Here is a 27,518-nt window from a genome sequence, read left to right on the forward strand (position 1 = left end):
TTGGGTCCCCACATGCTCTTGGACTAAAACCCCCAGAAGCTTTCACCATGAGCTGGACTGGCTGGGATTTCTGGGAGTTGTAGTCCAAGAACATCTGGGGACCCAAGACTGGGAACTGCTAGACTATTTTGACTGCTGCCCTGGGTGTTGTCAACATTCAGGCTACCTTTTGTTATGGAGAGCTTGGCATCTTTTTTTTTCCTGGCAGCAAAGCAGGCATGATATTGTGCAGCAATACTGGACCATTTCCTGGCAGTTTGAATTGTCGATATACAGAAGCACAGTATCACACATTCATAAACGGGAGGATTTTAAAAAAAAGAATTGAATATGCTGCACTATTAAACTACAGCTCTCCTGTAATGCCCAGCTTGTTCACATTAAAGAACCTGGTTTGGCTCCAGAGTTCTTGGTTGCTTTTTTATTATATATGTGGTGTGTGAAATGAAAGCAAGAATCATTTGGGGTATAAAGGCAATTGCTCCTGTGACAGATCCTTTCTGTAAATAGTTTTATTTTATTTTATTTTATTTTTTTGCAGCAAGACAGAGCTTCAGCGTGAGGCTTCTAGCTATAAATTCAGTGATGGGTTAGTTCTGCTTGGCTGCAGAATAAAAGGAAAGAAGACCTGGGCCTCTTACATGTATATAGTATACATTATATAGCTTTACTCCCAAAACATAACCACTTTTATTTAAACTTTGGATGCGGAAGAATGCCTTCCAGCCCTCACTAACACATTCTCTGCATATTGCTTTGCAGGGTTCATATTAAATTCAGTGCTCTTTTATAATAATCCGTATACAGTATGTGTATTGCACAGATGAATATACTTTTTTAAAAAATTCCACTTGTGTTAGCACTGTCATGTAATTTATTTCATAATCACTAAATGAAACCCAGAAATATTTATAAAGTCCGTTGCTTATGTACCGCCCCATAGTGTTTAAAGCACACTCTGGGCAGTTTACAATTTAATTATGCAGGCTACATATTGCCCCCTCCCCCAGAGACTTGGGTACTTACTTTACGGACCTAAGAAGGATGGAAGGCTGAGTCAACCTTGAGCGGGCTATCTGATCTTATTGGGATCGAACTCAGGTTGTAAGCAGATCCTTCACAGTTTAGTCGCTGCTCTCTGGCTCTTCTTCCTGATCAAATAGAGGAGGAATTGCTTTGAATCAGGATACAATCCTGTGCATGCACTCCTTAAACCAAATGCATCTAGTTTAAGAAAAAGCTGTCTTCTTGTGAGGAAAAATAAAAAAGACCAACAAAAGATAGAATTATACTGTTAAAGAGTTATACACTGGCCCAGGGATGTGGAATGTGTGACTATGCTGATGCTGTCTCATCGTGTCTGCCATTGTCAACAGCATTTGGAGAGCACATTTACTGAATTAGTTGGTTAAGCTGTCCTTTTTTATTTTACTTTATTTTGGCTGAAATCCTGAAATCGGTGGCAAGTTGCACTAGAGTAGACCCACTGAACCAGTCAGGATTTGGCAAGTTCCACTGATTCCAATAGGTCGACTCTTAATTGTATCTTACAATGCTAAAGTAAGTCACAGCGAGAGTAGGCCTATTGGGGATCCATCAAACTTAACGGAGAAGTTGACTCACCGGATTCCCACTGCTTCAGGGGACCTACTCTAGTTGAGATTTGCTATTCTGAGCGGCAGGATTTCAGCCAATACTTTTATTTTATTTTTGGTCAGAAGAAGCAGTGGGAAAGGTTGGGAGGATTACGAAAGGAGGATGACACCTGGAACCATCAAGTAAAGCAGGGAGATTGCAAGATGAAAGCCTCAGGTGCAAACGGCCCTTGCAAAGAGGGTTGTTGTTCAGAGTTCTGCCACGATGGTCCTTCAGGCAGGCAGCTCCATGTGTGAACAGCTTCTTGTGTTTGAAGAAACAAATTCTGTTTGGGAGGATCAAGCAGCATGTAATGTAAATGGAGAACAACCGCCTTGTAGCTGGTAAAGGTGGAGCTGCTTTGGTTTTGATCAGGGTGGGGTAAAGATCTACGTATAACCACTTTTTCTCAGTGAGAGAAAGAGGCAGTGTTTCAAAGCTGTCAGGGAGGAAAATAAACTCTCTGTGTATGTTTTTTTCTTGTGATGCCTCCTAGCCCCACCTGAGAGCATGTGAATGTGCGAACATGCCTGCCTCCATCTTGTAATTTTCGAAACAGAGGGCAGAGGCTTTATTATATAGTTGCCATCACTAAGGAGTTTGGTACCTAATATATTTTAGGCCCTAGGGCAGGGGCACAAATAAAAAGGAACCATGCTGGCTTGAGGATTCTGGAAGATGTCGTCTAAAAAAGTAACATTTCCAAATTCTGATACTGAAGCCTGCCCTTAACAAAAACAACCAATTTTGTCTTAATCCCCAATACCCTGGAAAGTCATTCTAAAACATGGGGGCAAAATAAGCAGGAATGGTGGCTAACTCTTTTTTTTTTTTTTTGCCATAATTTTGCAGGCTGATTCAACTTCTAGGGGTGGGTGGGCCAGAGCCGGAATGGTGTCTGAAAGTCGTACAGTACTGTAACACCCCAAAATGGAGGTAGCCTTTTTTTAAGGCACTGCATTATTGTTTTTTGTTTAAATTAAAAGACCTGTAGCAGGCAATGGAGCGACTCCCAGCAACAATGTGCCTCCTCTCCTGGTGGTGCTAGGCTTGACAGTAGACATGGGATACAGATACGAATATTGGCACCACAGGTGTCAGGAAAGTCCAGTCCCTCCCCAGCTGTTTTTAGAGCATGGCAATGCGAAGATCGGTAAGTGAAACGCTTACTGATCATCGCAATGCGAGTTTTTGCCTATGTAAACATCGCAATGCGATCGCTTTTGCAATCGCAAAAGCGACATCGCTATGCGGATTCATCGTTAAACGGTGCGCTCGCTATGCGAGGCACCACTGTACAGTTACCTTTCATTCCATGGAGGCTTACACAGACTAACCTTCTCCTGGACTTTTGTTTCCTCCTACCACTCTGTCCCTGTGAATCCATCAAGAAACAACACCCACCTTACATTTGCACTCTGCCTTCCCTCCCTCTTTTGCAGCTCCTGCAGAATTTGTGCAACACCCTCAATCTATTTCTAGGCCTGTAGGAACCACTGCCATCTTCACCTGTTTGGCTCAAGGGGAGCCTCCTCCACAGATCACCTGGTTGAAGAACGGACAGATTCTAGAACCTACGGAGCACGTTAAGCTGAAGAACAACAACAGGTAAATGAAACACTTCCAGTTAGATGTTCAGAGAAGGTGGGAGACCTAATGGACAGAATTTCCACTCTAAGGCCTGGGAGAAGCAGGTTCAAATGTTGGGTTTATGCTGAAAACTGATCCTTCAGTCCTGAGTTAATCTTTTTTTGTTTAAAGGAACATGACAATAGAGCAGAGAGTGGTGTTTGATGAAAGGTGGAATGTCAACTAGACAGCCTGAATGCCTATTGATTTAATGAATGGTTTTAATGTCCAAACTGTACAGTACTTATTCAGTCTTTTTCTAATTGCACTATCATGAACTTTAACATTTAACATGCTAACTGAGGCCTGTAGAGTCTGAAATGTAAGTCCTGTGTTTTTTTTGCAATTTCCTTGACAATTGCACAGTCTGACCTTGGCTAAATTTACTTGGATGTCCACTCCTGGAAGACTGGCAACTGTCTTGTGACTAATCTTCCTCACTGTGGAACAATGATCTTTGGTGACTCTAGGGAGGATTGTCCAAAGGGCATCAAGCTGGTCTAGAAAGGCAGAAAATTTGAAAACCAGGATCTGCTGCTCTCGTTGACAAGCCCCATGCCTGAATTGGGTCGCTTTTAACTAGTAGCCATCTTGAACAAGGTTGGGGAAGATTTGCAATAAAGCTGTTTATCCTCCCTCCCTCTCAAAAAACTACCATACATTTATCCAGGTTGGATTTACAACCTGGAGAGTGGGTGGCATTGATTTCAGACAGTAATTTTTCAGCCTCGGTTTATGTTGTAGCCTGTGTCTGTTTTAGCTCCCTACTGTGTGCAAATGGACCTCGACTCTGTGCACTTCAAGATAATCATGACCGAGTGGTTGACATTCTCTGAACTTGGTCCTCTTATCGCTCCAGGAGTGAAAGTCGGATTTATTTATTTATTTTGGAAACCCCCCCGACAACCATTTGTTTAATGCTTGAACAGAACGATGCTTGTGTTGTGGAAATAACAAGGTGGGATGAGGCTAGCGTGAAAATTGCTGGTCGGTGGGCTTGGTTTCTATGGAAATAATACAGAACGGTATGGGAAGAAATAACAGAGCTATAGCTGTGGGTTCATATAATCTAATGTGATATAACAGTATTAAGTGTATTAATAGATGCATGTGAAGGAAAACAAAATCATTCAAAACCCCTGTGTCTCTGGAGATTTCTCAGAGGTAAGATATCTAGGGAAGCCTCAGCTTTAAAATATAGCTTCTGTGGCCTGCAACAGAATTCTTAGTGAGATACTGACTAAGTAAGAGTACCTCTGAACATGTGTGGAATATTTTCTCAGCTGCAGAATGAGGAAAACGTAATGCACACAGCTTCAGCCATCCCTCTCAGACTGTGTGTGGCAGAGAGACCAAACTTCTCGTATACCATTTATGCAAACAGCAAATGTGGGCACAATGATATTGCAGAATTTTGATTTTTCTGGTTAAATTCCTCTAGCTGCACAGCAGAAGTGCAGGGATTCACAGAACAAAACAGGTTCAAGTTTCCCAGATTAGTCACCTCTTTTCTCGTTAATTGGCACTTACAGGCTCTATAACTCACCCTGAGACATTAGTAGGAAAAAAAAAGAATAGAAGGGCCCATTACAGTTGAACAGATCAAACAGCAAAGTGACAAACATCACTGCTTTCGGCAATAGACCCCAATAGACTCTAGAGAGGGGAAAAACACTGAACAGAGAGGTGATGCTCTCTTTGAATTCAGAGGCAGGAGGGAACAGTTGGTTAGTGCTGGATACATTGACAGCCATCCCAGTGTTCTGGTTTGTGCCTCACCAAGGGCATGAAGGGCTCCCCAAGGATGCATCCCTAGCTTCCTTGGAGTGACTTCAAGCTAAAAAGGAGACCAACCTGATTCTTCTATTAGGTAGGTAAGTAGGGAGGGAGAGAGAGCGAGAGAGAGAGAATTTACTGAGAGCTTTTGTCTCCATCTAGAGGGATGTGGTGGTGCTGCGGTCTAAACCGCAGAAGCCTCCGTGCTGCAAGGTCAGAAGACCAGCCATCATAAGAGCGAATCCACGGGACGGAGTGAGCTCCTGCTGCTTGTCCCAGCTCCTGCCAACCTAGCAGTTCGAAAGCATGTAAAAATGCTAGTAGATAAATAGGTACCACCTCGGTGAGAAGGTCACGGCATTCCGTGTCTAGTCGTGCTGACCACATGACCACGGAAAGTGTCTTTGGACAAAATGCTCAATCTATGGCTTGGAAACGGAGAGGAGCACCGCGCCCTAGAGTGGGACACAACTAGACTAAATGTCAAGGGCAACCTTTACCTTTTGCCTTTGTCTCCCTCTGCCTGTGGTTCTGGAACTGCAGATGTTAGGGGAAGGAGGTGCTTTATTCCTATCTGTGGACCAGAGGAACGAGAGATGCCAGTTGATGTTTAGGTAAGAATACCAGCTAGGGAAATAATTCTGTGTGGCCCAAATGGCTTTTATAGCAGAGTTTGTCCAAGATCACTTTTCTTAGGGTGTGTTTGCCGGCATCAGGGGACATGGCGGCTGAGAGATTCTGCTCGTTGTCATCCAAAACCGTAGCTTTTGCAAGCTCTAAATGATAGCCTCGTCATTTTATCCTGTCCACAAACAACTTATCTATTTCCTGTTCCCTTCTGTATCTCATACAGTGGCGCCTCGCTAGACAGTTACCCCGCATCACAGTTTTTTCGCTAGACATTGGCTTTTTGCGATCGCTATAGCGATTAGCAAAACAGTGATTCTTATGGGAGAATATTGCTGGACAATGTTTGGTCCCTGCTTCGCAAACCGATTTTCGTTAGATGTCGATTTTGACAGCTCCCTCCGCGCTCGCAAACAGGTGTTTTCAGGACCTAAGCTTTGCAAGACAGTGATTTAAACAGCTGATCGGCGGTTCGCAAAGCAGCTTTCTTCGCTTTGGCCGATCTTCGCTAGACGATGATTCTTCCCCATTGGAACGCATTGAACAGGTTTCAATGCATTCCAATGGGGAAACGCTTTTCGCTAGACAATTATTTCGCTAAACAGCGATTTCAGTGGAACGGATTATCATCGTCTAGCGAGGCACCACTGTACTGTCATTTGTTATAAGCCTAACAGAAACACCTGCTTTTGCTCTCCCCCACCCCATCGATATGAACCATTTTAGGTGATAATAGTTGCATGAAAAGCAGAGTGAGAATATAGAAAAGAAGCTGCACCTTATTACAGCTTTGGAAACCCCAAGGTGTCGAAAACAACGGCTCTGGATCAAAAGACTGTCTAACGAAAGCATCTTTTAAGCAACAGTAGAAGCGGAGACATGTTCCTCTGGATGCCTTCTTTCCTTTTCAGATGGTTCTGCCTCTGCCTCCCTTTTTCCCAATCTTAATCTTCCTGTCCCTTTTGTTTCATTCTTGCATGCGTGACTAAATGCCATAACCCACTTAGTTCCAGGCAGAACTGGTTTGCAATTTGGCCTTCGGATGTCTCTGCCATTGCACTTGGGGGTGGTGGTGAATATTTGTCTGTGTAATGATGGGATCTCTTATCTTGCAGTAATGAGTCCAGCTAAAAGCATGAGCCTCTTAATTAGATTACATGCTCCTCCGCCCGCCCCTGAAAATTTCATTTGGATTAAAACTCATCATATAGCAATAAAAAGACTGAGAGCTCCTAAAGGATTTCCTCTTTGTTGGTTCTTTTTTTAAAAAAACAAAAGGAATTAAAAGGAACGGAGCAATCCATCCCAAGACAGTATTGTTTGCTAATTGATTGCAATATTATCTTAGCTATAATTTTTCTGGGAATGGCGCATGACAGACAAGAACATAAAAAAATGTCATCAGAAGCAAAAGCAGCTCTTTTTTCCATGGTGCCTTGCCAAAGTCCCAGCCTGAGCTTTTTTTGTGGATTCATTGTCGGGGCCAAACTGTAGATAACACAGGAGATCCATGATTATAATACAGCTGCACAGGGCTTTAATTTCTTTTGGATCAGTGGCAACAGGAAAGGTTGTGTTTAAACCTTTCCCTTAATGGCGGTTCAGGAATATAATTTCCTGTCCCACTGTATTTATTATTATCTCTACACCAGGAAAAAAAAAAGGCAAAAGACAGATTGTAAAATACATGTAACTAATTACAGTGGCGCCTCGCTTGATGACGTTAATTCATTCCAGCGAAATCGCTGTAGAGCAAAAACGTCATCAAACAAAATTTTAAAAAATCATTGAAACACATTGGAAACAGTTCAGTGCATTCCGATGGGCTGAATACCTGCTTGTCCAGTGAAGATCCTCCATACGGTGGCCATTTTCGGTGCCTGTAAAGCAAGGATTCCATCCTAGAAAACAGCGGGGGGCCACTTTCTTCAGCCAGCGGCCATTTTGAAACCCGACGATCAAGTGTTTGCTGATCGTTGTAAAGCGAAATTCGGTTCCCAAAGCAGGGAACCGATCATCGCACAGCGAAAAAAACCCATTTAAAACATTGTTTTGTGATCGCAAAAGCGATCGCAAAAACGACGACATAAAGCAGATTCATCGTAGAGCAGGATAATCGTCTAGCGGGGCACGACTGTATTTGGTTGCTTTAAAGTAATATGAAGAAGTCAAGCAATTCTTTCCTGTGCCTCAAGGACTTGCTTGTTTAGTAAGGCTTTCTAGTAGCTGAGTCCTGACTCACCCTGCAGGCTGTTTTTTCCAGTTGGAGACCCATCAAGCCCCTTCAACCAGCAGTTATTCTTAATTTTTATCTAGTGCCTAGCTGGCAGCGCCCTCAGCGGGGCTTACAAATACTATGTTAAAACAAAAGCAATCAATAAAACCATAAATTCTGTAATAAGAACAAGTCAATTGGCTGAAGCAGAACAATGATGTTAAAATATTAGAATGCTAATATATTAAAACAGTGCTAAGAGCAAGCCATAAAACATGAGTGGTAAAACAAGCAATGAAGAAAGCTGGTGAGGAGGTTTGACTCTAGGACTCAGAAGACACGAGTTCTGATTTCGACTTGGCCATGTAGCTTGAGGCAGTCACAGTCTCTCGGCTTGACCCATGTTGCAGGGTTGAGTGCGATTAAACGGAGGAAGAGACTTGCTATGAATTTCTTCAGCCTTCTGGAGAAAAGACAGCATATAATTGTAGAATATAATTGCAGATGATTACACTGTGATAATAGAGGAGGAGGAGGAGAATGATTGAAACCTGCTTGTAAAAGAAAGACTTTAGCCTGGTATCAAAATGCTACTAATTAGGGTATCCCTCTTAGGATGCCATTTCACAGATTTTTTTTCTTTTCAAAGAAGAAAAATAAAGCATTGTAGGTATATGCCAAAGATATTGACCTCTTTAAACATTGTTCTTATATTTTTGTTTACCTGTATTTAATCTTTGCTTTTTTGAACATAAAACTATTTGGTTCATAGAATCAAGAAATTGAAAGGGGCCTCCATCAAGTCCAACCTTCTCAAAGGATATCTGCCAAGTGGTTGGCTAAGTTTCTCTCAAATACCCCCAGTGTTGGAACCTTCACCACCTTTTGAGTTCATTGGTTCCATTGTCGTACTGCTCTAACAGTTAGGAAGTTTTTCCTGATATTCAACCGAAATCTGGCTTCCTTTAACTTGAGCCCATTGTTGTGTGTCCTGCATTCTTGGATGATCGAGAACAGGTCCTGCCCCTCCTCTATATGACAACCTTTTAACTACTGTATTTGAAAAGTGCTTTCATCATCACCGCTCAGTCTTCTTTCTCAAGGCTAAAAGGCCCAATTCTTTCAGCCTTTCCTCATAAGGCTTGGTTTCCAGTCCCCTGATCATTCTTGTCGCCCTCCTCTGAACTTGTTCCGATTTGTTAGCATCCTTTTTGAAGTGTGGTGTCCAGAACTGGACACAATAGTCAAGGCGAGGCCTAACCAGTGCTGAATAGAGGGGGACTAGCACCTTGCAGGATTTGGAAACTATACTTCTATTAATGCAGCCTAAAATAGCATTTGCCTTTTTTTGTAGCCACATCATACTGCTGGCTCCTATTCAGCTTACGAGCTACAATGACTCCAAGATCTTTCTCACTTGTAGTATTGCTGAGCAAACCTTGTAACTGTGAGTTTCATTTTGCGCACACACACCCCGGTGCAGTACTTTGCACTTATCCCTGTTGAATTTCATTCTGTTGTTTTTAGCCCAGTGCTCGGGTCTATCTTAATCATTTTGAATTTTATTTCTGTCTTCTAGAGACTATTCCACCTAATTTTGTGTCATCTGCAAATTTGATTAGCATTCCCCTTTATCCCCTGATCCAGGTCATTAATGAAAATATTGAACTGTACAAGGGCCAGGACTGAGTCCTGGGATACCCCACATGTTACCTCCTTCCAGTTTAAAAAGGAGCCAACTATGTATCCACCTGAAAGTTGTTATGTTCATCCCACACCTAGTTAATTTGCTAATCAGAATATCAAGGACACTTTGTCAAAAGCTTTGCTGAAGTCAAGATATACTATGTTTACAGCATTCCCTCTGTCTGTTAGGGAGGTTACCCTATCAGAAAATGAGATGAGATTAGTCTGGCAGGATTTGTTCTTGACAATTCCATGTTGGCTTCTAGTTATTACTGCTGAATAATGATTGCTGAGTGACAAGTCGATAATCTGCTCCAGAATTTTCCCTGGGACTGATGTCAGACTGACTGGTCTGTAGTTCCCAGGTTCCTCCTTTTTGCCCTTTTATAAATAGGGACAATGTTAGCCTTCCTTCATTCATCTGGCACCTCACTGATTTCCCATGGTTTGTAGAAAATAATGGACAGTGGTTCTGAGAGTTCTTCAGCCTGTTCCTTCAATTCTCTTGGATACATTTCATCCGGCCCTGGAGATCTGAACTCGTTCAAAGCAATAACGTATTCCCTGACTATTTGTTTATCACTCTCCAGCTGCAATCTTTTTCCCTCCATCTACACTTCACATTTGTCTGGAGGATTGTAGCTTGTCATTTGGGAAAAGATTAAACTAAAATAGGAATTGAGCACTTCTGCCTTTTCTTTGTCTTCTGTTATCATTTTTCATCTCTGAGCCACTGCTTCTTTCTTTTTTCTTTTTTGTCTTTTGCTATGCACATACCTGAAGAATGCTTTTTTGTTGCTTTTAGTGTCTCTAGCTAGCCTCAACTCATTCTCAGCGTTTGTCCGCCTAATGCCATCCCTGCAGATCCTTGCTATTTGTTTGTAGTTTTACTTTGTAGTCTTACTTGTGGCCTGGCCATTCTTCCCTTTCCTATTTGAGTCCTTTTTTGTTTTCAAGTCCTCTCTGAGCTTCCTTTGAAATCAAGAATTCTAGTATTGGTTAGAATCAAGACAAGGATAACTAGTCCACTAATTTTTTTCCACCACTTTTTGTAAGAGAATATTATCAGCCACACAAGCCAGAAATGAATATCTTGGAAGGGCCATATTTCGCAGAATTTGCCTCCCAACAGATAAGAGGATAGTTGAAATCTCCCATCACTATTACATGTCTCTTTGACATCCTTGCAGTTTGTTTTTCAAAAGTTCCATCCGCTTCCTCTCCTTGCTTGGGCGGCCAGTAGTAGACTCCAACTGCCATGTTCCTTTTGGGTTTTTTTGCCCAAACTACATTGATCCCGATGCTCTCAATGGGACAGCCAATCTCCTCCTCCTGTATTTCTATGCAGGAATGTTTGTTTTTGACATATACTGCAACTCCACCTCCCTTTCTATTCCTTCTCTTCTTTTTAAACAATGTATATCCTTCAATTGCTTTATTCTGGTCATGGCAGTCATCCTACCAAGTTTCGGTTATTCCTGTCAAGTCATATTTACCCTCCTGAGTTAAGTTTTCCAGTTCTTCTTGTTTGTTCCCCGTACTCCTGGCATTTGTATAAGTCCTGCTCTTTATTTTATGAATAGCAGTCAACCCACAAGTACTATTAGTCAGTGCCATGACACATGGATGATCTGTTATCCTCAAAAGAAAAAAAGCTGTGTTTCACAAAAAACTTTCTTACTTTGAAAAAGGGCAGGGTGAAGTCAGCCTTTCACCGTGGCAGAGTTATAGCAGCAGGGAAAAAGTGCACAATGCCTGTTTGAATGGACCAGTAATAGAGAGAATCCAGAAAGAGGAGTCGCCACTTACAAGTGTGAACAACAACACCAAACTTACTGCAGTGGTGCCTCGCTTAATGATTGCCTTGCTTAATGAGGAAATCGCTTGACAATTAGGTTTTTGCGATAGCAAAAGCGATTGCAAAACGATGGTTTAAATGGGAAAAATCCACTTCACAATGATCAGTTCCCTGCCTCGGGAACCGATTTTCGCATTACAATGATCTAAAAACAGCTGATCGACGGGTTTCAAAATGGCTGGCGGGTGTACAAAATGCCCCCCCCCTGTTTTCTAGGACGGATTCCTCACTTTACAGGCAGCGAAAATGGCCGCCCCTATGGAGCATCTTCGCTGGATGGTGAGTTTTCAGCCCATTGGAATGCATTGAAGGGTTTTCAATGCATTTCAATGGTTTTTTAAAATTTCGCTTAACGAGGATTTCGTTCTACAGCGATTTCACTGGAACGGATTACCCTTGTTAAGCGAGGCACCACTGTACTGTGGCTTAGGGGTGATTTTCATTTGAACAGCAGCACCACGCAGGTAGTGATAGTATGACAGGGCTGCACCACCGCATTAAGTAGACATGCTAACCCCTTGGAATAAAATTTAGGAGCCTGGACAGCCCAGCCTTACAAACGATAAAAGATTACTGGTAACCAATGTTACTAGTGCAGCTACTGCTACCTTGATGTTGATTGTGAATTATCTGCAACATAAAACTGCTTCAAGTTTGCTAAAATGTCCCTATGGAGTAGGGCGCAAAACATAGTTGCTACAGGTAGGGGGCAGTTTGGAAACTTGGCCCTCGACTAACCATTTTTCAGTAACACAGAAGCATCCTTTAACTAGGATTCTTTTGATGAGGTTGTCTCTCTTTTTTTGGTATATGAGATTTGTGTTTATACAGTAGGTTAAAGCATGCTAACATGGGTTAAGGTGAATAAATTATCCCCAGCAAAGGTTTATTACTTTTGTTCACCTGTCCCCATTCTGTGCATGTCATGGTTTTTGTGTGTCCATGTGTATGTTGGCATGGAGGTAATTTACAAGCGAAAAATAAATTGTGTTAAAGGCTCTGGGTTGCTTAAATGCATTTACTGCAACAGCAGGTAGCAAAGGGCAACCATCTAGGCACAAAGGCAGGCTCCTAATATTGATTTTCTGTTTCTTGCAGGAAGATTATATTTACAAAATGGTAATGAAGTGGGTTTCATTCATCCAGATGGAAAAAAAAGCAGTTCTGAGACCTGGTCACAGACTCAGATGTTGCTCACTTACTAGATATTTTATTCACACTTTCCCCTGTTTCTGTTAATTCTTTATCTGTTATATCCCCAGTTCTTCCATTTTATTAGAGACATTTCCTGACATGACTTTCAGGGAGGCTGTTTCACACCACAGACAACATACGTACTTCTTTCTGATGTAGTTATGGGACTGCTTTATGGCTGGTTGTTATAAGCCCTTACAAGCGGAAACAACTGTAATTCCATCAGGCCACTTGGCACCAGCGTGCTTATTAACACCGGAGCTCACTAGGAGCAAACCATCTGATACCCATCATCCCGTCTCTGCTTGACTTACACCCCCCCCCCCACACACACACACTAGAAAGCTACCTAAGATTTCCAGGGAGTGAATGAGCCTCCATTCCTTCCACAGCTCCATGCCCCTCCTCCTGATTAGCAGAAGTTGAATAAATTGTGCAAAATAGAATAGATGGCCTAGTGACACCAAATGGAAAAGTCATGCAAATTTGCTTTATTTGCAAAAAGTAATGCACGCGGCAAAGAGGAGCTTTTCTTAGTCCTCCCCCCCCCCAATCCCTCAACTTTCTTTAGTCAGGAAACACTGTTTGCAGCCCTCTTGCCCATGTTCTCATAACGTGTCTTGTGTCTGGTAGATGGCTTTGCGCTGGAGGAGTGCTTTTTTTTGGACCTACCTGCTCTCCATTTGTGGTGATATTTACTTCCATTGTCTTCCTTCTTGTAGCTGGCCCTCTTCTCTCTCTCTCTCTCTCTCTCTCCATTCCATGGAAGCCAATGGCCCTCACCCTGCCTCTTTTTTCTTGAGTTCCTGCACGCATTCATATTTTTTACCTTGGAAAGTTCAGAGGTCTTTGGCTAAGACTTTTGACCCCCAATGAGATCAGTCATCTTTATTGCCTGTGGACTAAAAGAGCAGCTTGTGAACAGGGCTCCCTTTGAGCGACTGAACTCACGCATTCTTCCCCTCCCTCCCTCGGCACTGGCTCCCCATCCTCATATAAACACTTCGTAGAGCTTAGTGTGACTCTCCAAAGACGCTCTTCATTCCGTGCCTGTCAGTGTTATCATGCAAAGGTTTGAGTGAGATCACCGTGGCATTCTGAATGCATCCCTAGCAAATTAGGAGGGTGGAAGGGGGGACAATAGTCCAGGATTGCATTGGCTGGGGGGGGGGGAACACTACGGACTGCTAGGTCCTTGCAGTAAAGTTTCCAGAGAGCAGATATCCTGACTTGATAGATTTCAGCTCAGTGGGAAATAATGACTCAATTTGCATGGTGGTAGCAAAAGGAATATCTTTTCTCTGTGTGCAAAGCTGAGGCTCACTGGTGCAGTATCATTCGTTCCTTTTGCCGCAATGCACCCAGTTTGCAAGTCCCATGGACAACCTGGAGTCAAACGCAAGAAACAAAGTTGATTCGAGATGCTCTGTTGGTCCTTCAGGCAGTGGGATCTGATGGTTGTTGTGGGTTTTTCGGGCTCTTTGGCCGTGTTCTGAAGGTTGTTCTTCCTGACGTTTCGCCAGTCTCTGTGGCCAGCCTCTTCGGAGGACTGGAATAGGAACTCTGTCCATGCTCTGTTGGTGTTTGTTGGATAAGCCTCTGTGGCTGTCCTCTGAAGATGCCCATGGCCATAGAGACTGGCGAAATATCAGGAACAACAACCTTCAGAACATGGCCAAAGAGCCCGAAAAACCCACAACAACCAACTCAGAACATGTTTCTAATTAGCGAGTAAGTAGCAATGCTATAAATAAATATGTAAATAAATAAACAGATCCAGTGCGTGTCTACTGATAAGCCAGTCCTCAAGTTCCCATTCTCAAAATTTGATCCTCATGGCCATTTTGAGCACTTCCAGGATCTCCCCAAGAAAGCAGTGGAAAAGTACAGAATGAAAACCTGCTTCGCTTCCAGTTCTTTGTGCTCCTTGCGTCTGTTGCCTTTTCGGGCAGCTTTAAGAACCGACACGGTTTCGTTTTTTGGGGAGGTGGGTGGTGACAGCTGACAGTGATAGAGAAGCCTGGCCCTTTTCCTTGACAGCCGTAGGGTCACCTCGTTACTCTGTCATGTCTGTCACACCTCACTCCGCTTGCCTGCCGGTGAAAGCTGGTCGTCTTTTACACGGAGACAGTTTCACACACACGCCAGATGGTGCCTAAGCATAAATTAGATCCTGACTGATTGCAAAAAGCCTGGCATAATGTCTACAATTCCATCTTTTTCCCCCCTTGGGCATTCTGCTGCTCCCCACAGGAGAGAATTAATGTTTGCCACTGTTGTGGGGGGGGGGGAGAGAAGAAGAACCCCCACACGGATATGAATATGAGACGCATTTGTGGTGCCTTAGAGGCCCTGTAGGGGGAGCCCTGGGACCAAGCTGAAGCCTCCTCTTTGTCTCCGAAGCCTGTCTCCCTCAAAAGCTTTATCTTATTCATCACGGGATGGAAACAGTCTTCAGAAGGGCCCAATGCTGTTATTTCTCCTTGCAATATTATTAAATAAGGAGTCTGCTGTAACCTGCCTGAGACTTACAGTCAGGGTGGGTGCTCAGTTTCTGCCTGCCACCCCTGTAAGCCTCTTACTGGATGTGCAAGGGACTGGTGCTTCCCATGGAACGTTCACGAGTGCTCCAACTCTCGGAAGGTGGGTTTTTCTCTGTACATCCCTCCGTGGCAGTTTGATAACCAACCATGGACATGGATGTTTACACTTTGTAGAATAAGAACACCGACACCGAGGTGCTCTCTAGCACGCCGAAGAAAGAAGCCAGACATTTGCTATTTATACCAGCCAGGACAACTTAAAGGCTTTATGTATCTGCCTGTCCGAGGGGATGATGCTTCCTGCCCCCATTGCCTTCGAAACCACTAAAGAGAGGCTATTGAGAGGCACTTAGAAATATTACTTGTTTGAAGTACAACTTCCAGAACGCCACAGCCAGCAAACATTCTGGTTAGGTTAGGCCATATTCAATGATTGGCACCCCTAAGGTCCATTTACGTTATCCCGTTATTACTATTATTATCAATGTGTGCATTTATATCCCACCTTTCCTTCAGTGATCTCAAATTGTCTCACCTTAACAGATAAAACAAAACTTGAGTCTTGGCGGCTGCCATAAGATACATATCTTCATTTTGTGACCGAGAGGGGATTTGAACCCAGATGTCCTGAGTCCTAGACTCGTGCTTTAACCACTGTCTAACATTAGCTCTCAGGACAAGAATGGAGAGCCTTATGGGAAGGATGACATACATACCCCAGCCTTCTATAGGCCATATTGCATCGGGCACAAGACCTCATTGGACCTTGAGGAGCAGGCGTTACTGGACAGAGGATTTCACCGTCTGTGAAAAGCAGATAATAAAGCCACCCCAAAAGACAATGATTTGGGTTCAAGACTACTAAACAGTTTTTACTTTTTATTTTTGTAGATTTAGTGTAAAAAAAAACCCCCACACACAGATGAATAAAGAAAAGGAAAACAAAACAAAAATCAGTACAGTAAATACAACAATGTTAATACTCATTCAAAGCACTATTATAAATTTGCTGTATGAGTATGGTTGTAACCATACTACATACATCTCTATATAAGCATATAAATCAATGTAGACTTTCTAGCTATCAAAGTAAGTATCATCATTAAATTGGTGTCTGTACAACACTTGTTCAAACGTAGCTAGTGCTAATATATTCTCTGACTATTATGTCGTTCAGTGGTTCCCAACCTTCGGTCCCTAGACGTTCTTGGACTGAAACTTCCAGAAGCTTTCACCCATAGCTGTCCTGGCAAGGATTTCTGGGCATTGTAGTCCAAGAACATCTGGATAACCGAGGTTTGGAACCACTGATGTAGCAGATGGTGGATGTTTATCACCAAAGAGTTTTATCAGCAAGCCCCATGATGTTTGGAGGGATCTCCCTCCAGATGGCAAAGGGATGTTGTTTCTGTCAGAGCCTGGAAGTGTTCTGTTTGGGACTACAATTCCCGGTGGGGCCACATTAAGTGGGGTAATTCTGGAAATTAAAGTCCAAAAAAAACCCAAAACATTTTTTCATCTTTGACAGTAGGGTGTGGCAGGAAAAGTAACAAGAAGAGAAGAGAAGCAGGAAATAATATTTTCTTCTTCCTTTAAATGTGTAACAAAACATTTGTATACAAAAATTACACATTTCATCTTTTTGCTGTGCTACATACCACATTTTCATTCTAATCTTGCGGTAGGCAAAGTGCACCCCCCCCCCGCGCCTTCAGAGCCCACATGGCAGCACCCTGTCCATGCACCAGAAATGGGGATGGCCAATAGCTGGAAACAAACGAAACCCAATTTCTTTTCAGATTTGTTTTGTTTAGGAGTTCTTGGAGGAGCGCAAAGAATAGTTGGAGAGCAGGTTGGGGTGGAATGAATATAACCTCTGAGCCCCTGGAAGTTACCCATTTCTATTCCGATACCAGCGCTTGCATATTTTGAATAGAAATTTTTGGCCCCTCTCTAAAGATGCAGCAGATCGCGGCCGCCTTCTCTCCCTTGGCTCTTTCGTGGCTTTGTCTGTAATCAGAAAGCTGAACGGTTCTGCCTTCGCTTTCTGTCCCAGATGTGACCAGGTTCTCACCAGCCTATAAATGCCTAATGATGCTCGCAGATTGTCAGGACGCCCTGCCCCTGCCCTCGACTCTCCTCATCAGTTAATGCACAGTGGAAAGTGCTCCGAAAACAGCTCAATTCTGCCTCTTGTCCTGACTAAATCTGGGGCTTCCCCGGCACACTTAGGAAACGGTCCCCCTTGCCCCTCTCTTCATATCTCGCCTCTGACAACTCTTCTGTCCGTGATTTAAGTACGAAACGCAGACTCAGTGGCACTGAGAAAAGCTGATGGCCCGTTTGTTGCAATCTCTGCATCAGCCAAACCCCACAGCCCCTCTTGCCAGTGTTTCCAAGGAAACATGGACTCGGGGACAAGGAAGATAAGCATGTGTTAAACCATCACCGTGATTCTGGCCATATGAGGAGCAAGAGAAGATGGACGAGAAAATATGAGTGTCGGGCAGAAAAGCCCCAAATTTGGCCGAAGTAACAAGGATGCGTTCTGTTTTGGTGGTGAAGATGTATGAGCAAGATGTGGCTTCTGTCGCTCCGTGTATGTGTTCTGTTTCACGCAGAGGGTGGATCTTGGTTGTATTAAACCAGCTATTCCAGTTCTATGATCTCTAGCCAAGGAATTGCAGCCAGGAAGCTTTGACTGGCATTTGCAGAACTGAGGGCTGGCGGGGTGCGAAGTACGCTAAGAGAGATGATTGAGAAGGGTTACCTTTGCTAAAAATGTTCTCACACATGTGCATTTGTGCATGCAGGCACGCCCAACCAAACCCATTCCCTGTTTCTGCCCATACTTGGAGGATTATGGGAACAGAAGAAGATCGCCGAGAACATTTCATATTCAGATGTACATTGTCCTTCTATCTGAGCTTGCGTTTTGCTGTCATGATTCATCTTGGGATATAAATTTAACAATGACAAGCAAACAAATATGAACAGTAGGTACGGTTAGGTGCCTACTCCACAAAGTTGTCTGTCTGCCTGAATGTATATAACTATGGAAATGGTCGGTTGGCCCCACTGCCTGTGGCAGGAAATTTCAGACATTAACCTCATCAAAACAGGATGTTTTAGTACCCCAGCGTCACATTTTCTTACAGAATCCACCCAGAAGTATTCTGACAAGGTAAGCATTCGGCAGCATTGTTCTGTGAGGCATAATATATTGTGGCTCTAAGCTGCAGCCACTTGCTGTGTGCCTTTTAAAGCAGATAATAAAACAACAACAAAACAATACTGCCTTTCCCATCAGTGTAATACATTGGGAACCTCCTACTAAATCTAATCCTAGTCCTCCTGCTTTGTCTTCCCGTTCCTCTCCTATTGAAGATTGGATATCATCATGGCTCTGCCATAATCCTATTGTTAATCACTATAATTCCTTTGGGGGGGCAGAAAATCCCCAGAATTTACTCAACATGAGGAGGGTGTTTTTTTTAATCTATTTGGATGAAGGTTAATTATGGGTCACATGAAAACTCACTGTATTTTGTTTGTCTCTGTCACTGTTGTTGCGCTTACTGGGCAAATGAATCCCGCCTAGTACTACGAATGGGAGAGGAAGATTGAAGGATTTTGCTCTATATCCTCATGCCAGTGATTATTTTACAATAGTCTATCCTATTGCCTTTTATTTGAGTTCTTCTAAAGCAGAGTCGGCAAATAGGGGCCTGTGGGCTTCATCAAAACACCCCTGATGTCCTGAAAAATGTTGACACCCTGCCCCCCCCAATGGCAGTTGGATGCTGCAGAAGGTTCTTGGTGGTTATGATCTCCCATTCTTACACTGTTCCACACCCTCTTTGCCTTTCTTTTCTTTAGCTAAAAACAGAGATGGGGACAATTGCTTTCACAGATGTTTCTGTGGTATGATGTGTCAGGATTTGGGGTGGGTGGGGCATATGGGTGCAGCTTTCCAAGGGCTGGAGAGGACAAAAATGATCATGGGGACCTCAGGCCCTTTTTGTAAACATAGAAGGCCCAAGTGCTTGGACCTTTCCCTTTATAGTCTCAACACAAAAGTTGGCTTACCCCCAAAACATGTCCTATTTTATAAATCATTTATGACAGAAACATGACCTAGGGAAAAAAAGAAAGGAAGAAGTAACCAAGTCCTTTCTTCCACTTTACAAAAGCTTTCCATTTTTCGTAGCCTTGGAAGTGATCTAGAGAGCGCCTATTTACCAGCCTGTTCTAATCCAGCAACAATTATGTGGTGGTAGGTGGTAAATTTAGCAATTTTATATATGCAGCTTTCCTTGAGATGCCACAGTAGGGTTTGAGCAAGCCTAGCATTGTTTAATTCAAGTTTCAAAAGCTGCTTGTGCTTTACAGTGGTGAAATGTGGAGTAACATTATATGACTCAAGTGGCCCTGAGGCCTTTGAGAGGTGATGGATTGGATGGTTCCGTGTTTTCTTGAAAAATGTTTGGTCATGGCCTCCGACCTTCTTCGTTACAATCCCAGTTTTCCAAGGGAAACATGCAAGGGCTCACAAGTGAAGAGCGATGATTGACTGCCTGTGTTTAAGAGCTGGATGTTGCCAGAAAAACAAGATCTGCTTAAACATCGGAGGTACTGGTTTTTTTTTTTTTTTTTTTTGCAAAGCCACAGTGATTATTATCACCCACTGGAAATGTAGAGCTCTCCACTGTAATAGGCTCCAGTGAGAACAGTATGCGGCCACCCCGGTGCCAAATGGAAGCAGTTCGGCTGAGCTGTGTCAGATAGCAGAGTATTTGAAAACATGAGAAGTTTAGCCATGCGGTCACCTAGGTCGGGACTCTGAAGCAGACGAGACAGAACAGATGGTTTTCACAACAATTACTAAGAGTTTTTTCTCCCTCAGTCTCAAAGTGGCATGCTGTGATCTTCGTGTTTTACATTTACCACAGCAGTCACATTGTATATTCAGCAGTATCATTACAAGAATCAACTAGTAATGGAATTATTAATTTTGTTTGTATTTATGCACAAGATACTACTGCAATGTTTATCTCCATAAAATCTATGGCAAATGACAAATACAACAATGTCAAAGCTCATTGTTGTTATGTGCTTTGTTGTTAAGTTGCATATGAATTATGGAGTTTTCAAGCCATGTGAGATATTTAAGGACTGGGTTTGCCATTAAAACTCTGCCTTGCGTTTCCGTAACCAAATAGGGATCACTCTGCCCATTTCACCACATTGACTCTTGTGGAAATGCATGCACAAAACATATTATCTTTCTTGGCCAAGGTGGGGTTTTCCTTTCTAATATGGTGGTATTGAGGTTTTTTTGAAAGAGTGATGCAAAATACAAAAAGTCAAGGACCATCGGCTTAGGTGGCTCTTCTGACCACCTCCCTCTGTTAACCACTGCCCTCATTTCCAGGCCAGGCTGACATAAAGGTTAGCGAAATAATGGGTGCAAAATGCTTTCAGCACTTAGGAAGAGTGCAAAAATATTGCAATCAGTGAATACCCCTCCACTAGTCTGGTTATGAAATACTTGTCCTGTCTTGGAGGGAGACATAAATTCTCCCCCACACCTTTCCCAAGTCATATTTTGGGTGTCCCTCTGGATAGGAAGGGGTTGAGCTGCTATTATTTTATTGCTGTTCATTGAATCCTTGTTAATGTTCTTGCTGATCTGTATGGAAAGGGTGTACATGCTATGCGTGCAGCGAGTTGCGGATGTACCTGCATCAAGGCATGCACAGTATAATTTATGCTTGGCCATGTGAGTGCATGTATTCTTAATGTATATGGTGTCTTGCACTCTGCCTGTGACCGGTATGGGTTGCTCTTCACTGCGCATTGAATACACACCCAAAATGTATCAACTGTTATTATGTTTTCAGATCATCCAAATGGGTGCCTAGTCTTTTCACATTCCCTCTAGGAATCTGCCCTTTTCACCTTATGATTATAATTCCTGGGATGTACAATCTCTTTAATTCCAGGCAAGCTAAGCAGTCTGGTGATCAGAGCCGGACAATAGCATCACCTCCTCCTCCTCCTCATTTGCTTCCCTTCCTCTCACATAATCCGTGTGCTTGTTCTTGATTGGGGTCTAAGCTTTCCTCCCAGGCAACAATCCCGTATCTTTTCTCCGTCATGCCCAACCAAAGGGCGGGAGGGCGGGGAGCAGGAAGAGTGAAATTCCCGCTAAGCGGTCTTAGCCTTTCATTACATCCTTTTTAGAGGCCTGAGGATTAACCTAGATGTGGCTTGCCAGGAGGTGGGAGAAGGATTGGTAAAAGCCAGTGATTTTGACATTCATTGCTAGAAAGTGCTAATCTTCCTCTCCACTGTTGGTTCCCATGTAGCACGCTCACGATCTACAGCATCAGCCAGGTGGACGAGGCCATCTATCAATGCATTGCAGAAAACAGTGCGGGCTCTACCCAAGCCAGCGCCAGGTTGACAGTGTTGTGGGCTGATGGATTGCCCGGCCCGCCCCAGAAAGTGAAAGCTGCAACAGTTTCCGCAACCACCATCCAGGTGCTGTGGAGTGAGCCACTGCAGAACACCAAGGAAATCATTGGCTACGTGTTACACATCAGGAAAGCAGCAGGTAGGAAAAGCAGCCGAGGCTGATGGAATGCCCACCAGGTGGGTTGCAGCTGTGAAAAATCACTGAGCCTTAATTCTCTTGCATGTCTCCAAACCCCACTTGCATCTTCTTCCTATCCTGGGTTGGCACAGAGTTGTAAGACTTTGCATATTCACCCCTCCGTGAAATTCATTTGCCCATTTTACACACTCATGTATGTATGTGTTTTACCTGATCTCAGCATTTATTTACACAAATTTGTGTAACCTTCCTCTATTGACCAAGGCATGTCTCCGTGTATTTTCCCCCCAATTGTTCACATTTGAGTGTTTTAAAATGTGCATATACCCTGGTTCCCTGAAAATAAGATCTAACCTGAAAATAAGCCCTAGTCGGATTTTTCAGGATGCTCAAAATATAAACCGTACTGCAAAAATAAGCCCCAGTTAAGTAAAACCCTGCCCCCCACCATTGTGCAGCAACCAGAAGATGACAGGACTGCCTTTGAATAAATGTAGATTGTTATACATGAAAATAAAATAAAACATCCCCTGAAAATAAGCCCCAATGCATTTTGGAGCAAAAATTAATATAAGACCCTGTCTTATTTTCGGGGAAACGTGGTAGTTTGAGGTGCATTTTATTTTTCAGAAACAGCCCATAAGCCACGCTGATGTGTAAAAGTGTGTTTCTTTTTGCAGAGAGTCTTTAGAGCTGGCTGCAGAGATGCTACTTTCATTGTCTCTTTCAAATGCAACAGGATTGATTTTTTTTCATGCCTAAGTGTGACATACAGTTCATTCAATCCAGTTGCACACTGATGTCCTTAAGAAGCCTCTGTATATCAAGAGCATGGGGCCTCAGCTCAGAATGCCCTCTTTACTCTCTGAGGGTGTCTGATGCATGTTTTGAGGGCCCCTACACTCTTGGGATCTCTTGGTCCCCACATTTTAAATATATTGAAAATAAATGTTGAGCAACTCCGGGGTGCAATTTGGTTTATCAGTTTAAAAAAAGTGTTTAAATAAATGACTGAAGAAGCTACTTGGATGAGTAGTGAAATGTTTCAACCTTATAAGAAAGTTGCCATGACTCAACTTCCAGATGTTTAAATAAACTTCCCCCCCAGTCAACAAGAATCCATAGTAGTAGACTTTATAATAAAAAATAAACATACTAAGTATGCTTCTTTGCCCATGCCATATACCCTTTAGCTCATCCCCCTTGGGCGCAAGCCTTGGGCTTCTGATAAAACTTAAAATGTGGCCTTGAGCCTTGCTAAGATCACCTACCCTTGCTTTAGACATTCATATAGCCTTCACAAATAGACCGTTTTTGCAGGTTCCTCATTGAAAGGTTGGACAGCTACCGTATTTGCCGGCGTACAAGATGACTTTTTGGCCCTGAAAAACATGCCTCCAAGTGCATGTCCAGCAAACCCTCCCTTTCTCCCAGCGAAGTCACTTACCTGGTAGTAAGACCCAGTAGAGCCCCTGCTCCTAGCCTGGGAACAGCCTGACTCTAGCACTGAACAGCTGACTGTCGGAAGAGCAGAGAGGTGGCAGCCATTTTGAGATGCGACCACATGGCTGCTGCCTCTCCAAAATGGCTGCCGCCTCCGAAAAGGAACCAAGAGGGGCAAAAGGAACTCTCCCCATGATGCAGCCAAAGCAGAATCACGGATGCGGAAGAGGGGGTAGTCTTATACAGCAAGTATATAACAAACTCTACATTCTGAGTGGGAATGTTGGGGGGCCGTCTTATACTCCCAGTCGCCTTATACACCGGCAAATACAGTAATTAAGCTTTTGTCCGACTTTCACCTTTATTTATTTTATTTATTTATTTATTTAATTTATATGCCGCCCACTCTACCCAGAGGTCCATCCATGCCTGTGGATTTTCCAAGGAGGGCCCATCTGAATTGTGATCCAGGAAGTAGTAGTACACACCTCTGGAACTCTGCTCAGAGATCTCCAGTGACCCTCTTGAAAGAATCTTAAAGTTGGAAGGGGGCCTTAGAGGACATCTAATCCAGCACGGTTAAGTAATCTGGTCTCTCTTCAGCACAAAATGCAACGGTGGCATCCGTGAGAGATGGACACCCAGCCCTGTGGCAGCCCTTCAGATACTTGAGAACAACAATCATATCTCTCCTTAATCAACTTTTCTTCTGTTTAGATAAAGCCAGCTATTTCAGTTGTTCCTATTAGGATGTGACTTCCAGACCAACCCTTCACCATCCTGGAAGGCTCCAATCTGCCTCTAGCCTTCTTCAAATGTGGTGCTCAGAACTGGACACAGTCCTTGTTTAGAAACGTAGAAGAAGGCTCTCCCTCCTCAGATGAGGGAGCATTTAGGCATTTGCTTAGGCTGCATGGTTTAGGTGTGTCTTGAGTTGTTTCTAGAATGTTTAGACAAAGATATATAGATTATGTCTTAACCCTAACAATTCCGCTAGAACGTTCAGAGCAACAGGGATGGTTTACCCCCACATTTTATCCTCATAACAGCTTTGTGAGTTTGGCTGCAGCAAGGGGTGGCGATTGGTCGAGGTACTTTTAATTGAGCTCCAGGGGCAAATGTTGTGTCCAGGTTTAAGTCAATTCACTGTACCACACTGGCATCATGCCCAGGCTGTGTGGTGGGTTCATATTAATGAGATAAAGAAAAGGGAAAGGAGAAGAAATGGAAAAAGACAAAAGCCTGTGATATAGACTAGATCCCCACATTTCTTGTCCCCCTGTATAAGAACAAGCTGCATAATTTTCCTCCTTTCCTCTGAGACGGTGAGATATTTTCTGGCATGCAGAACATTTTTTGTGCAAATTGCATAGATTGTATACATTGAGCAAACTGTGCAAAAAAAAAATTGCAATAGCTGCTGTCCTATTCCACGAGCTTTTAAAAAATCAGAAATATTGGAGGCTTGGCTTGCAATTTCTTTTATTAATCCACCAGATTTCTTTGCTCATCCTGTGTGTGTGAGGCTTGTTTCACAACAAAAAAGGACAGTCATTTTGTGCAGATATCATGGATAATTTTTTTGAGGGGGGCAAAACCTATTCCTTGTCTTGTTCAGAATGCAGATGGTAGTGAACCAGACATGACAAGGCAGTTTGCTATCGAAAATGAGTAATTGTGCAATCCCTACTAGAGACATGCCCTGAGAACTCGTAGCAACATCCACAGTCTCTGAGTTAGGTTTGCCTAAGTACAAGGAGGGGTGCCAGTTGTCTAGGTATAATGATAAAGAGCTTCCTTCTGCAGCGAGTTGCACAGATAATCATGACAAAACTGACAATTTCCAGTTCCCTTGCCTCCTCCAATCATGGCTGAAGTTTTGAGATGCCCTTCTTGGTGGCTCAGCAACTAAAGAAACAGGGTGCCCAGCAGGATTTCTCCAGTGAGGCTGACAAACTGCAATTGGAATATGGTTCCCTTCTCCATCCGTTAATTCTCAAGAGATGTACATTTGTATTTCAGACCCCGTAGAGATGGAATACCAAGAAGCTGTCAGCAAAAATACCTTCCAGCAGCTTGTGACTGACCTGGAACCCTCCACAAGCTACAGCTTCTATATAAAAGCTTATACATCTCGGGGGGCCAGCAAAGCATCCGAAGTGGTGGCAGTGAGCACACTGGGAGAAGGTAAGGAGAAAGAAGTCGAAATCCAGTCTTCTGCTGACTTGTATTCCCAGTGTGGTGCAGTGGACATAGTGACAGACTAGGTCTCTGGAGAAGAGGGTTCAAATCCCCACAGCCATGGAAACCTCAGTGGGAGAGTGGAACTAGTAAAACCATAAAACCACTACTTAAATATCTCACTTACCTTGAAAGCCCTATTAGGGTTGCGATAAGTCAGTTCTGACTTAATGGCACAGTGACACACACATACGCACACTGTCCTGTAAGAAAGCATGTTGCTTGACAGTGGACGGCCTACTTTGCAAGGAGGTGCTCCTGCTTGAGATAATTTAGTGGTCTAATAAAAGAATCAACAACTCTTGTCTTCAGATTGCATACAAGGACTGCACAGGGCCCACCCCACCCCCAGCCATTGCTTTTTATTCACATGTAGAAGATTGAGTTCAGTTTTGTCCCAAGCATCTCCTGTTCAAAGACTGGGTAAGAAGGCCATGGAGCATTTAAGAAAGGAACCAATTTAAGAAAGGAACCAATGACTTGATTGGGTATAAACCTGTTATATATGAGAGCCAATCTTGAGCCACGTCACTTGCCCATTTGCCCGCCAAAGATCACACCTGCGTCCCCTTTGGTACCCTAAATGCTCTGAGTCATGGTGATGGAATCTCTGCACTGATTAGAAACATGGTCTGCAGCCAGCATACATTTGCCAGAGATGCAAGGTTGAGAAGTTTGACCTTCTGCATTAAAAACAAATATGAAGAACTGTCACCCTCCAAGTCGTGACTTACCTCGTGGGTCCCACCAGGCTGTCACAGACACGTATGGGTTCTCCTGCACAGCCAGTCTGCCAGGCGCAAAGGGGGAGTGGGGCCTTCCAAGCGTGGGGACAATGTGGTGCTGCTACGCCTGTTCCTTCCTGCGCTGTTTAGTATCAACCTGGAAGTCTTCTGAGAAAAAGACTGTCTTTTCCACAGGCTGGACAACGGAGGAGCTCTCCATGGTGCTGAAGTCTTTGTTTTTTTGAGACTTCCTCAGTAGGGGTGCGATTTTTGGGATTTTTTTGGAGTACAAATATTTATTTATTGTTTTTATTTATTCAGTTTATATACTGCTTCATTTGTACAAGCACTACATTGAGGCAGTTTATAAGGCTGAAACTTACAACTCTGAAATAGGTTTGTACCATCATGTTAATTCTGACTCACAGCAATACCATTCAGACTTTTCTAAGTAGAAAGTAAGACATGGTTTACCATTCGCTGCTGCTGCTGCTGCTGCTGCTGCTGCTGCTGCTGCTTCTTCTTCTTCTTCTTCTTCTTCTTCTTCTTCTTCTTCTTCTTCTTCTTCTTCTTCTTCTTCTTCTTCTTCTTCTTCTTCTTCTTCTTCTTCTTCTTCTTCTTCTTCTTCTTCTTCTTCTTCTTCTTCTTCTTCTTCTTCTTCTTCTTCTTCTTCCTCTTCTTCTTCTTCTTCTTCTCTCTCCTCCCTGTCTCGTGCGCGCGTATCCAGGGATTGTGCAGCTTGCCCAAGGGCCATCCAGGCTGGCTCTTCAGGGGTACACAGTGGGGGAATTGAACTTCCAACCTCTGGCTCTGAAGCCAGATAACTAAAGCCAGATAACTGAGCTATCCAGCCACCTCAGGACGACCCTAAGACTGGCCATATTTAGACTCCTTTTGCTTAACGTTCTGTGAAGGACCCATCTACCCTCCTAGCATTCTTCCTTTTCCATTAAAGAAACAGAAGGAATGACAGGGCTCAAAAATATATTTAAAAGCTACGACCCCAAACCATGGAGTTCAGGGCAGTAGCTAGCAGGCCTCATTAAGTATGAGGACTCCACTGTTTTCTTTGTGTGAGCTTAGAATGGTTTGGTCACTGCATTCCCCCTCCCTCCATCATTAAGCGCTGTGGATCTTGTAACACAGTAATAAATCATGGAAGTCTTTGATGCTCAGAATCATCTTTCACTCCCGCTCCCCACCCACTAAAACACCACCATTTAAAAAAACAACTTTGTTCCAGTGGAACATATGCTTAGGAATGATGCGCCATCTCCTCTAATAGATGAATGCAAGTTGTCAACTGTTGCCTCAGCATTTCCACCCA

At 43.4% G+C, this 27,518-nt stretch overlaps 1 protein-coding gene across 1 annotated transcript in view; it reads left to right on the top strand.

The window, feature by feature from the left end:
- Positions 1-27,518, top strand: part of IGDCC3 (immunoglobulin superfamily DCC subclass member 3) — a 151,380-nt gene that overhangs the window by 113,738 nt on the left and 10,124 nt on the right. Inside the window, exons 7-9 of the mRNA XM_078380895.1 lie at positions 3,078-3,243; positions 21,535-21,782; positions 25,248-25,412. Of these exons, the coding sequence (XP_078237021.1) occupies positions 3,078-3,243; positions 21,535-21,782; positions 25,248-25,412 (579 nt within the window). The remainder of the gene's footprint in view (positions 1-3,077; positions 3,244-21,534; positions 21,783-25,247; positions 25,413-27,518) is intronic.

This window comes from Pogona vitticeps, chromosome 12 (assembly GCF_051106095.1).
Source record: "Pogona vitticeps strain Pit_001003342236 chromosome 12, PviZW2.1, whole genome shotgun sequence".
Taxonomy (NCBI): Eukaryota; Metazoa; Chordata; class Lepidosauria; order Squamata; family Agamidae; genus Pogona; species Pogona vitticeps.